Source organism: Lissotriton vulgaris, chromosome 7 (assembly GCF_964263255.1).
Source record: "Lissotriton vulgaris chromosome 7, aLisVul1.2, whole genome shotgun sequence".
Taxonomy (NCBI): domain Eukaryota; kingdom Metazoa; phylum Chordata; class Amphibia; order Caudata; family Salamandridae; genus Lissotriton; species Lissotriton vulgaris.
This window is the reverse complement of record NC_141695.1, coordinates 683,292,136-683,305,395: the sequence shown is the minus strand read 5'-3', so window position 1 is coordinate 683,305,395 and position 13,260 is coordinate 683,292,136. Positions and strand designations below refer to the sequence as shown.

The window sequence follows — 13,260 nt, the reverse complement described above, 5'->3', positions numbered from 1 at the left end:
AGATGAACAAGGAATGACAAGTAGGACAAAGGGTCTTACAACATCTGTTTTCAAATCAATGCATCTTCAACCGAACCACCACTGTAGGAACAAACCGCTACAAAGTCGATGCACAGCATGCAAATCGAGAAAAGATTCACTCTGCAAAAGTTTCTAACATGTCGTGAAGTTTTGCAGCTTGAAGAATTCGAACCCACCCACCTCCTCCAAAAAAATGAAAAGAGGGAACAACAACAAAAAAATGAATCTAAAGATGGTGACTAAAGGTGGGAGCTTCCAGAGGCAGGGCAACAATGTCACAAGGGGACGTAGAGGTGTATAGTATCTACCAACTTACATTTCTTTTAGTACACCAAATTTTGGAAGGTAAAGATTAAAGTAATTCTTTGGGTGCAGAGACTTTGAAGCTTCCATGTTCTTTTTCAGCAAAACAACCAAACTGCTCCTTGCCTAATCAAACCTTAAGTTTTAGATTGCCCACACGGTCAAAACATGTATGCTTCTAGTCTTGACAACCACTGCTTCATTGTTCTGTACCCACCTGTAATGAAAGGATCTTAGTCGTGAAACAAGAAAAGTGAACCACCATGAGGAATGAGATAAGGAGGCAGCTTGTGTGTACTTTATTTAGTATTTTAGTAGCATAAACCTGCCCAGTGGCATCTGAAAGTTATATAAATGAACATACAAAATAATTATGCTGCAGCAATGGATACAGCATATTCCATTTTAAACTAATACAGGACAAAATAATACACATGATATGCAGTAGAGCAAAGAAATAGTAACATGAATAGATATCAAAAAGGGAATATTTCAACTTTTTGAAAAAGTAAATAGGTAGGACTCCAACTTGTTGGGGGATAGAATTAGAAAAGGTGGGGGAAAATCATAATGAAAATTCAGAACCTAGTTTTCTCTTAGGAACACATGGGAATTGACTTCAGGAAAATGTTACCCCTCCCAAGAAAATCTGTTTTTTCGGCTAGATGTGTGTCTTTTTTTTAGGTCTCGCCTAGGCAGTGCATGCGAGCTGTCTTTTCAAGACATACTGTATCTACAATATGGGCTACAAGTACAACCCATCTTTTCCATTGGTTCCTCTTACTGTCCTCTGTAAATGCCGGCTTTTGTTTGGTGAATACACTTAGTAGTCCCTCCTTTTGGACTTTTGTTTCCTCCTACATGTGCCCTTACTATTCAGGTTATCTAGGATGCTTTGAGAGCACTATTTTATTTGTTGGCCTGCCTCTGCTCATGTTAAGTGTTCTGTTTACTTCATGCACTGGCTTGTTGAAACATTCGTAGGAATGTAATTTGCCATGCTGTGTGCCCATCTTCAGTGTTTCAGCTTTGCCGCCACTTAATCTCCCTTGTCGTCCCCCCACCCCTCCCACAACACTGCTTGCCAGCTCCCACAAACCCTCTGAGGTCACTGCTTGTTTAACATTACCCTTCTCACACGGAATTGCCTTCTGCGCTAATTAGAGACACAGTCAATTTGCCAACATATAATTTGGAACAATTTCATAGTCCATCCACCTACATTACCTTTCAAATGCACTGTTCGCAATATAGGTGTTTAACCAGCATGGTGCTGGTGTTTACAGTCTCTTTCGATGGCCCATATACATAGGGTACTTAGCAACAATATGGCAAGCGATGTGAACTACATCAGTGCCATACAATGCGCAGTTTTGTTTTCATAGTTCTTTGCTTGTTTGGTGAACTGAGATATGAGCATGGTGTCAATTTATTTTGTTTAGAGAATGGTAAGGACGCATATGTAGACAGCTTAGCCCACCGGTTGTTCCATTCGTGTTATATATTTTTCGACTTTTTGCACTGGGTAACTTTCACCATGTTCAACTAACAATCCAACAATGTTTACAATGTTCTCATTGTAGCGGACTTGCATGTACCGCACTAGTACACAGCGTCGTCCTTCTAATCGTTTAAGGTTTAGGGAATGCTAAATACAAGCACGCCGTCGCTGTAGATCTTTTATAAAAGGCACAGCCAGCCGGTTGTTCCTGTATTATTTTTTGGTTCACACTACTGGTGTTTCTTTTTCTTCTCTCTTTTACATACGGAACGTACTCTGGACCACTGAATCACTTCTATCAGTGTTCATCATTTCAGCTGGTGTTCCCTCCATATTCACTTGGTTCACATGCATAGTTTTCAGAATGGCAGACTAGCATGTATCATCCCTATAATGCTTTGAGGTTTGGTGAACGCAAAATAAAAGCGTGACCTCACAGTGGTTTGTTTATAGAACACACAGCCTGCCGGTTGTTCCATTTGCTTTAACTTTTGGATACTCACTACGGGTGATTCTTTATCACTTTTGGAACGTGCAGGAGACCACAGAATCTCTTTAGCTATTCATATAATTTTTACATAGCAGCTAACATGACCCATACACCAGATCCGATGATCAACATGCTTCCATTTAGATTTATTGTAAAACACACAATTGCCTTCATGTACATCCTCTCCCAAAAATGTTAATTGGGACGATCAGTTGTACTTAATGTCTTCTTGGTTATAAATATAAAGTAACACTTTATTACAATTTTTCAACATGCAACACAGCAGCCATGCTGCTCTACCACATAGCTTAAAGACATTGCCAAAGCCTATAGCTCTGGCTAAACGCTTATAGGTTTCCAAAGGTGAGACCTGTTGGCTATACCAATGCTTGTTTTTAAAGTGCCTGGCTCTTTATCGTTAATATCCAGTCATCTGTATAGACTCTATAGGCGACCAGTGGAGAGTGCCAAATGTTGGAGTTACGTTTTCATTGTTAGGCATTCATCACCACCCTTTGTCGAGAAACATGCAGTAAAATTGTTTAAAAGGGTCACTGAGGACTTAAAAGTCCTGTGTTTCATCCCTCTAAGTAATATAGCATGCACAACCATTTCGAATACTTCAGCAGAAATACATATGTTTATCTCCTAAAATGATAAATTTAGAATGCGCTTGAAGTGGTAATACATGTTAATCGGGGAATTTGATACAGAATTAACCTACAGCGCCTACTGAAACGAGATCCCAACAACTGCAAGCAGAAAGGAGGGCTGAAGGAAAAAGACCAAAAACTCAGTTTTTTGAGTAGTTCAGTTTAAGGCAATGTTTGCCAATTCATTTATCAATGACCCTTAGATGTACTTCTCAATTGTACTTTTAGAGGTAGGGAGATGAAAGTCTATCTGTTTTTACAATTCAAAAGTAAAAACATATGGTCCTTGGCATTCTGTGGGTCAGAGACCTGGGACACAAAGACAGGCAAGAGAAAATAAAATGGCTTTCGCTTTGAGCTGGTCCAAAGGCTGTTGTTCCCCTAGTTCTCTCTCTGAAGCACACTTGAGTTGTAGATGGATACATAAATTAAAACAGGATAACCACAGATTTGGTGCTTTCGTGGTTATGTAGGATGGGATCGGAACTCCCTTGTTAAAGCTTACACATCTCATTCACTCAAAACACCATCTCCAGAATTGATACTTTCTTTTCTTCTTCTCCTAGTTACAAATGTGATACACATCATGCATCCTCCAATGGCACATATTTAACCACATTCTCATTGTGATTCAAATCTGGACACCCTCCCCTCCCCCCAAGAAGGTGAGCAGTCCGTAATGTGAGCAGTCCACCCCGCCCCCCGATTGACGATCTTCCCTTTCTCTCACTGAGCGCCCATGATAGGGATGATAGGGAGATGCTGGACTAGCCCATCACTGTAGAAGAAATCGCGAGGCTATTAGTAACATGTCCTCAGGCAAAACACCTGGCAGATTTCCGCTATAATGCTATATTGAATTGAAATCGCTCCCTGCTCGCTGCATATATTTCGGGAGGCAATAAAGGAAGGATAGTTGTTGCCCAAGCTAGGCATGGCAACAAGTGTGATTATACCGAAATCAGTGTACCCGCTGGAGCATTGCTCCTCTTACCACCCAATTTCACTCATAAATGTGGAGACGGAGCACTCCGCACTGCATCAGCATATTGCCCTTGTACTGGCCCACACTCAATAGGACTCTAGTGATTGGTTCTTCCTGTTCAGTGTGTTGAAACGCATGTGATATAGGCCCTCCATTATACCTTTTATGAAAGTATTGTATTCTCAGCCTCAAGTTACAGTGAAAGCCACTCTGTCACCCTTGTTTCCAATGCACAGAGGGGCCAAACAGGGCTGTCACTTCTTTTTACCCTGGTGATGGTATCGGTGGCTCCTTGGGTAAGGTCTGATGCTCAAGTGTGGGAGCTTCAGGGGAAAGATAAGTTGAAGGACCACATCTTGCTTTATGCAGATGGTGTGCTCCTATTAGCAGGTTTGACCCCAAGTAATTGGACCCTGACGGATCCGGGCTCCAATGACTAGCTTTGTTAACTTTGTATAGAAAAGCATACAAGTAGAGGCTTAGCCTGTTCAGGGGTGAATTGAGGCAGTCCCACATTTGTATTCACAAACTTAATATCAAGTACAGACATACATACTATGTTGGATCCAGGGCTTACCTGGGGCCTAAATTTATCCCCTTTTGATTGCCAGAACATGTAATGACTTGGAAGAATTGTCAAATTTTCCACTCAATATCTTGAGGATGATAGTCCTACCTAGATTCCTTCACATTCTGCAAACCTTTCCCTTGGTTATCTGAGCTGTGGCCTACATTACACTCATTTTTATGGGCAAATCGTGTCCTGCATATTGCCTTCAACAAATGTACTCAATCTACATATGATGAAGGTTTGGGTATGGCTGACTAAGGCTCTATTACTAGGCCTCACTAATCCTAGGCTTGAATGACTAGCTTCATGGTGGGTATGATAGCCCATCCTTCCGAACAGAAATCTCCCTAGTTGACCGAAATAACATAATGGGCTTAAGGTATGTAAAGTATATCCCAAACTCTCTCTCAGAAGTCACCAAAGTGACCATTCTTTGTTGCTGATCTGTCCTATGTTAGATAAGGTGGATAAATGACTCACTCTTTCAGCGCCGTGGCATTGGATATGGCTCCTTCACAGTACCTCATTGGTTGGTTGTGAGCAATGGTGCCTAATTAGGATTTCTAAGCTGGAAGACTTTTGGCAAGGCCTAGATTGTCATTCCAAACGGAATTTGACCTGCACAAAGCCCAATACTATACAGATTTGCAGTGTTAATGCTGAAAGATAGATACTTAAAGATTGTATGAGGACAGCAACAATAAAAAGTACCCAGAGACGTGTACAGATTTAAAGATTTTTCTGCAATAGAAGTGGATTATTTATCTACTCTATAAATAAAATTTTGCACCTCAGTAAATATGCAGTAAAATTCATTTATGCAGAGTCCTGAAAGCTGAAGACCGTATAAAATTGCTATTTTAAAATAGTGTGCATTAAAAGCAATGCGTACTGGAGCCTTCACCACCATATACTAAAATTGAAAGCGTCAAACAGGCTCCACCTGACTTAGATTTATTGCCATCACGCGCCTCCAATGAGTACGTTTTGAGCTACCAGTAGCTCTTCACCTACCTGTGAGTAGCTCGTCGGTGTGCATTTCAGACTACTTACATGAAAGCCTTTGCTTAGTTATATTATTATTTGTGCGCCTAAATTAAAAAGCATGTGTGTTTTTTCAGTACTCCTAAGCTGATGTTTGGCGAAAAATTGTTAAATTTCCAAAATAAATGTGAAGCTATTATTTGAGTTTGAGATATTATTACCTTGGTGACTGGCTATAGAAGCTATGGCTAGTATGTACTACCCATGTAGATGCAATCCACATTGATTGTGTTGTTTACTCCTGCCAACCCTGCCTAAGCACTGATTATTGCTGACAGTCTTGAATTGCCTATTGCATCACTTCGAGTATCCTGTGATATTTTTCACTGAACATAAGTAGCTCTTATTACAGAGAAGGTTGGAGACCCCTGCCATACATAGGGCAAAATGAATTGTAAGAAACTTCTGCAAGGTATTTACTTTTGTACATCTTTACCTTAGTATGAGCGCTATAAAATATCTTGACATGCTTGTTTTTATTTTCTTAGGCGACGGAGAGCATTGTATCCATTGTTTTTGGAACCCACAAAATTGCCTGGGCACATGTTGATCGCAGGCTAACAGTTCTTGATTGGCAGCAACAAGAATGCTTTCGGTTCATGAAAGGGACCTACTTAGCATCTGTTTATTTAGAAGACGTAAGTAGAAAACTGTTATATTCATTATGGAAGATCTATCGTGCTTGCTTATTGGCTAGTTGAATAAATGAATGAAAAGTGTTAATTGTACTCATGTGACCCATAATATTCTTATATTCCAGCCTTTCCAGTTCTGCGCATGGCAGTTGAGAAAGTTTGGGTAGTATTGGAGCAATTATTTTAGCACTTCAGACAGCTTTCAAAAGTTGTTTAGAAAACACTTCAAATCACTTATCTTGCAGTCAGATAACTAGGGTTCACCTAGTGCAAATTGCTGCTTCTCCTGTTGAATACAAAAAAACGCTTTCCTCTGTAACTGTTGTTGCCTACGTTTTTTACACTTGCAGCACTCAATATTAGTTCGCTTGTAAGCTCTTTTCTGTTTTAGAGCTGTAGTGGTAATGGGATTCTTTCTTCTGGACGTTTTCACACTGTGGGCTACTTTGATTTCCCACTAAATATGAAAAATCTTTGTTCGGGACGTGTACTCTAGATACACATGCTGTGCGTAAGTCTGCCATCTAGTTTTGGGTTTGGATTAGAACAAGTTGTTATTGTTCCAAGAAATTTTCCTCAAGTCGCAAGGCTGTGTGATACTGCGCATGGTCATCGACTTCATTACCAGATAGTTTTTTTTCCGCTAACAGGATGTAATCTCTTGCGCTACTTTTCAAGACTCTTTCTGGCTCCTTTCGATTTTCTTGTAGATTTTTAATCGGTTGTATTGTCTCAATTGCATAGTTATATTTGCGTTCCGAGCAACTGCCCTTTCTTTGACTCGCCTCCTCGGCCTAAGGGCCACACCAGGCTGAGCCTCTTTCACTTCAACCATGTTATGGGAGGATGACTTGCTAATGGAACGCACTACATTCTTTTTCTGTCCAAAGCGGGACTATAAATATCCCCCTACCGACCAACACTGATCATCAAGAGGAGAGCTGTGAAGCTTGCAAATCATTTACATCTAAGAAAATTGAGATCGACGTGCCCGACATCAAGAGATGCAGCACAAACAAGCGAACGATGTTCTGGACATTTTCGGTCAACAACAAGAAGCAGAACAGGAAGAAGAAGAGGAAGCATCAGAATCAAATTTTTCTGATTCTGACTCCGGCTTCGAACAAGACTTGGCCCCCTCCACCCAGCACAAAGGCATTCGACAGTGCGTACACTTACCTCTGATCCAAAGGCCAAAACATCGGCTCTATCTGAAAATATTGCTTGTGGTCTGCCAATGCAAAAAAGCCATGGCGTGCACTGAAAAACTGACTCGGAAGCCCCAACCTCGTGGCTCGGCTCCAAAAATTCGACCTACATCAGGGGCCACCACTTCCTCCAAGTCTGGGTCCATAACCCCTCGATCATCTGTTTCGGTACCAAAAGGTAAACATGGTTCTTTGGAACCAAGTACAATGGCACTGAAATGTTTTACTTTCAGATCGAGATCTCCAACAGAACCGTCCTCTATGTGATGCAGGAACGCTCGATTCAATGATGAAAACTCTGCAAATGCAGCCCGGAACAAAGAAAATAGTACTTCAACCTGCAAAGCCTCATTCTTCTAAAAAACAATGTTTCAAAAGGCTTTAGACGTTCCTGTACAGCCTCCAAAGAAGAAAAGTAGTGTTGTTGCCACTAGCCCTGTACACTTTTCTATTCCACTTTCACCTAACCCACCAACACCACCTTCAGCATCCACTCTACCACTTCACTCGCCACAACTATCTGAGGCAGGTAACATATCCCCTTACTCGCCCATCATAGATGATGATGATGACATGCCACACCACAAGACTTAAACCCTGCGATGGTTGGGATGATTATGATATTGAACCACAGGGGGATACAGACCATGATCTCTATCCAACACGGCCATCACCACCTGAAGATGCTTCTGCCTATCAAGATTTAATAGCAAGGGCTGCAGCTTTCCATCAAGTACCTTAATTTAAGGACACAATAGAGAAAGATTCCCTTTTCGAAACTCTAATGTTCAAAGGGGGGCACAATATCTACCACTCCTTCCAGGTATTTTAAGGACCCTGCCAAAACTAGATTAATAACACCACACATTGACAAAAAATATAAAGCTGCTCTCTCTGATCCCATATACATTAGAGGTCAGTTAACTCTTGACCCGCTAGTGGTATCTAATGCAAGGAAGAGGGCAAACTCCCAAACAACCGGGATGCACGGCCTTCAGATGAGGAGTTCAAATTGTTTGACGCCTCTGGGAAACGTGTAGCTGCACAATCAGCTAATCATCGGCTTATAGCCAACAGCCAAGCTCTATTAGCTTGCTACGAAAGGGGTCACTGGGACGAGATGGAGGGGCTCCCCCAACATCTCCCAGAGGAACACAGAAAAAGGGGGCAGAAAATTGTTAATGAGGGAAAGCTAATTAGAAATAATTCAATAAAATGTGCACTAGATGCAGCAGACACTGCTGCTAGAGGTATAAATACCAGTCAGCTATGACCTAGTCATGCATGGCTCCGTGTATCAGGGTTTAAACCTGAAGTGCAACAGGCAATTCTTAATCTCCCATTAGATAAAGGAAAACTTTTCGGCCCACAAGTGAACACAGCCCTTAAGAAAATGAAAAAAGACACCAAGTTTCAAAATCGTGGGAGTTTTGCAAACAAGTACATACCATCGTTCATTTCGTAGACCCAACTATAATCAAGGTGCAAGATCTGCCTTCTCAGACAACACAGGTTCAGTAGGAAAAAAAAAATCAGGGACAAACCTCTACTGCTAAAACCTTTTTATAGGAGCGCATATAGAAGAAACTATTTTAAAGGAAGAGCTCTCAGAAATCATACACGTAACTCAAACACAAATACCAAACAATGACTTCCTCACCATTTCCCCGACCATTTAACGGCGTTGTCTTCAAAACTTTCAACATGGAAATTAATCACAACACATCAATGGGTGTTGGATATTAATCAACATGGTTACTGTCTGGAGCTCAGTACAACTCCTCCAAATATTCTACCTCACAAACACAAATTGACAATACAACATCAAAATTACCTGTAACAAGAAATGGCTCTATTACTAAGAGGAGCAAAAGAACAAGTCCAAAAACAGTATCAAGAAACAGGTGTATATTCTCTATACCAACTAATTCCCCTAAAAGATGGAACACTAAGACCCATTCTTGACCTCAGACAACTCAATCATTATATCCTCTTGGAACACTTCCATATGGTCACTCTTCAGGAAGTCATTCCAATATTACAAAAGGGCAACTTCATGGCTGCCTTAGACTTAAAGGAAGCCAACTTCCATATATCCATCCATCCTGCATATTAAAAATATCTAAGATTTCTATTCCAGCTAAACCATTATCAAATCGAAGTTCTCCCCTTTGGAACTACCACTGCACCACGGGTATTCACAAAATATCTAGCAGTAGTTGCAGCACATCTCCCCAGACAAAACATCCATGTCTTTCCGTATCTAGACGATTGGCTGATAAAAACGAACAGCCTCAACCTTTGCAGACAGCATACACAACAAACACTACCTTTACTGCATTAATTGGGCTTGATCATGAACCTACAAAAGTCACATCTACCACCAGCTACAAAATATGTTTGAGCCATGCTCAACACACAGTTGGCATTGGCATATAGAAATCAAGACATAATAACCATTGAAACATTGATCCAACAATTTCAAACTGGGACTCAAATCTCAGTTAAAATATTCATGCAACTTCCAGGCATGATGGCATCTTGTATTTCAATAGTTCCACATGCCAGACTACAGATGAGATCTCATGAAGAATGTTTCTCATATCATCAACTTCAAGATCTAGTGTTGGTAGACAGCCACACACATCTCTCTCTGCAGTGGTGGAATCCACAGAACTTATTCAAAGGGCAGCAGATTCAAGGCCCAGTTCCCCAAATAATTCTGACAGCAGACGCTTTCCTTATTGCTTGGGGAGCTCATGTCCAAAAACTGACAATTCATGGAGTATGGGACTTCAAACACCAGGGGCTCCATATGGTTACCTATAGCTGCAAGCTGTTCACCTGGCGGTGAGACCGTTTTTACCTCACCTACAACACAAAGTTGTAATTAAAACAGACAACATGACAACTATGTATTTTATACAAAACAGGGGGACACACTCACACTCCAATTATCAAGTCTAGCACAAAAAAATATGGAGTTTAGCAATACATCACAACATTAATCTCCTTGCAGAACATGTTCCAAGAATAAGCAATTAGGTTAAAGACCTTCTAAACACGATGCAGCAAAAAGGCCATGAATGGGAACTCCACCCCAGAGCCCTCCTACCATACTTTCAAATGGGAGTTTCCACAAATAGTCAGGGATATTTGCCTACACTTTTCCTCCTCTCCCACTACTTCCATTAGTGGTCAGAATGCTCAGACAAACATCTCTTATAATTATACTCATAGCTCCAACATGGATCGCCAACCATGGTTCTCAATACTATTGGAGCTTTCCCTAGTCCCACATAAGAAGCTTCACCTCAACCCGGACCTTCTTGCATAGAACCAAGGAACACTAAGACACCCCAATCCCAAGGAAATTAACTTTGCATTGTGGCTCCTGAAGTCTTAGCATTTGGGTACTTGAACTTACCACAGCAATGTATGGTTTTTCTTAAAGAAGCTTGCAATCCTACCACAAGTTATGCAGCTAAGCGGAAAAGATTTGTTATATACTGCCACAAACATAAAGTCACCCATCTGAATGCACAACTACAGACATACCTGCCTATTTCATTTGCAAACCAAAGGTTAGCTTATACTTCGATACAATTACACCTGGCGGCTATTGCAGCCTATTTGTAAAATAGACAGCACTTATCTTTATTTAAAATACCTGTTTTTAAATCTTTCATGGAGAGGCTTAAAATAATCCTTCCTCCAAAGTTTCCACCTGCACCAGCATGGAACTTAGCATTGTTCTAACAAGACTTACGGGGGCCCCCATTTGAGCCACTGCACTCTTGCCAATTGCAATACTTGTCTTCGAAAGTTTCTTTTTTAATCACGATCACTTCACTTAGAAGGGTCAGTGAGATTCAGACATTAACCTTGGTAGAACCATTCTTCTGCTTTCATTAAGACAAAGTAGCGCTTAGAACAAACCCATCATTCCTTCCAAAGGTCGTATTAAATGTTCATATTAATCGATCAATAGAATTGCCTGTCATTTTTCCACAACCTGATTTAGTTGCAGAGAGCGCTTTACATACTTTAGATGTTAAGAGCTTTAATGTATTATATCAACAGGAATAAACAATTATTTATTGCTTTTACACTTCCCCCACACGGTAAATGCAATTTCCAAATCTGGCATTTCAAGATGGATATTTAAATACATCCAGACCTGTTATGCTAAAGTTAAAAGGCCAGTACCGGTTCCCCCTAGAGCTCACTCTACTCATAAAATAGGAACTTCTATAGCATTTGTAGGGAACATTCCTGTTGTTGATATTTGAGAAGCAGCAATATGGTCCAATCCAAACACATTCACGAAACATTATTGTGTGGATGTATTTGCACGTCAACAAGCCAATGTTGGACAAGCTGTACTAAAAATTCCTTTTCAAGTAACTTCAACCCCCACGAGTTGACCACTGCCTAGGGAGAGGAACTACTGTTCGAGGCATGTGGGCTGCTGAATTCATATCTGTGCATAGTCCGCCACCTAGTGTTGGGTCCGGATGATTGCACATTGTTGTCCTGGAAGAGTCTTCGAAGTATCACGAGATAGGTGGCTCCTCCCCTGGACTACAGTGCGCATGGGCATCGCCTCCATCCCCAGATTGTTTTTTTCCGCCATAGGGTTCGGATGTGTTTTCGGTTCCCTCCTTCGGAACCGATAGTTGTTCGATTTCACTTGAGACCAAAAGGTCTTTAGGCTGGGCGTCGGTATAGTTGCGTTCGGGTTCTCTTACTGACTCTCAGCTCCTATCTCCTACTGCCCTTCCACGTGCTTCGACGCGGACGGGCCTACACTACCGCATTTGCGATGGAGCGGACTCCATTCAAGAAGTGTCCGCTATGTCACTCGAAATATTCGCACCTCGACGTGCACCCTGTGTGCAACACATGCTTGTCACCGGATCACCGTGAAGACACCTGCATGGCGTGTTCAAAGTTTAGGAGTAAGAAAACTTTGAGGATTCGCCGGGCTAATCGACTCCAGGCACAGTTGTCGGCTTCGGCACCCCCACCTGATGACATCTTTCAGGAATCCATCGAGGAGGAGGCCGACGTGCAAGAGTCGGACTCTGCCCCCGCGTCCGAGGAAGAGGCCTACGACGCGGACGAGGAGGCCTGCGACGAAGTCTCCGGTGAGGTAGGGGACGACGAACTGATTTGTGCAGCGATGGGAGATAGCTCAGAGGAAGAGCATCCCCAGACGGACTCCGGGGTTTCCCCCCGTTATACGGCCCAGGTCGAGGGATCGCCTTCGGGCCTTACCCGAGATCTTACTATAAGTCCTACGTCCCCGCCTCCGGGCCCGGTCACGGACATTTCTGGCAAGAAAACGAAAGTGAAGGCAACCGGTTCCGCACCCTCGGATGCGAAAACGAAACCGAAACTGGCGTTGGTGAAGAAGGTTCTGGAGGCGTCAACTTCCACGAAACCCAAAATGGCCGACTCGAAGAGCCACGCCAAGATGGCCGACCACAAGAGCCGCGCCAAAATGGCCGAGCCGAAGTCTTCTGGGTCGGCGCCGAAGGTGAAGACTTCCGACGCGGCTGCGTCGGCGCCGAGAGGGGTTGCGGACCCGAAGACGACTTCGAAGAAGCGTCAAGCTGACGGTGCGACAGGCCAGGGGGCGTCGGCACCGAAGAAGAGGCCTGACGACGACCGGGCTCTCGGAGGCGAAGAGTCGCTCGAGACTGTTCAGCCCTCGGCATCCCTTACTAAGAAGGTGGGAGAGTCCTTGAAGCGGATCCGACAGTCCACTGTGGTTCCCAGCCAGGACACTGTCGCGCCTAGGCCCACGCCAAAGCCTGCTAAGGAACAAACGGCCATCCGTTTTA

General features: G+C 42.5%; 1 protein-coding gene across 2 annotated transcripts in view; it reads left to right on the top strand.

The window, feature by feature from the left end:
• Positions 1–13,260, top strand: part of TEFM (transcription elongation factor, mitochondrial) — a 186,880-nt gene that overhangs the window by 135,006 nt on the left and 38,614 nt on the right. For both annotated transcript variants that reach the window (XM_086930888.1, XM_086930889.1), the window contains exon 3: positions 6,057–6,206. In XM_086930888.1, coding sequence (XP_086787014.1) covers positions 6,057–6,206 — 150 coding nt within the window. The remainder of the gene's footprint in view (positions 1–6,056; positions 6,207–13,260) is intronic.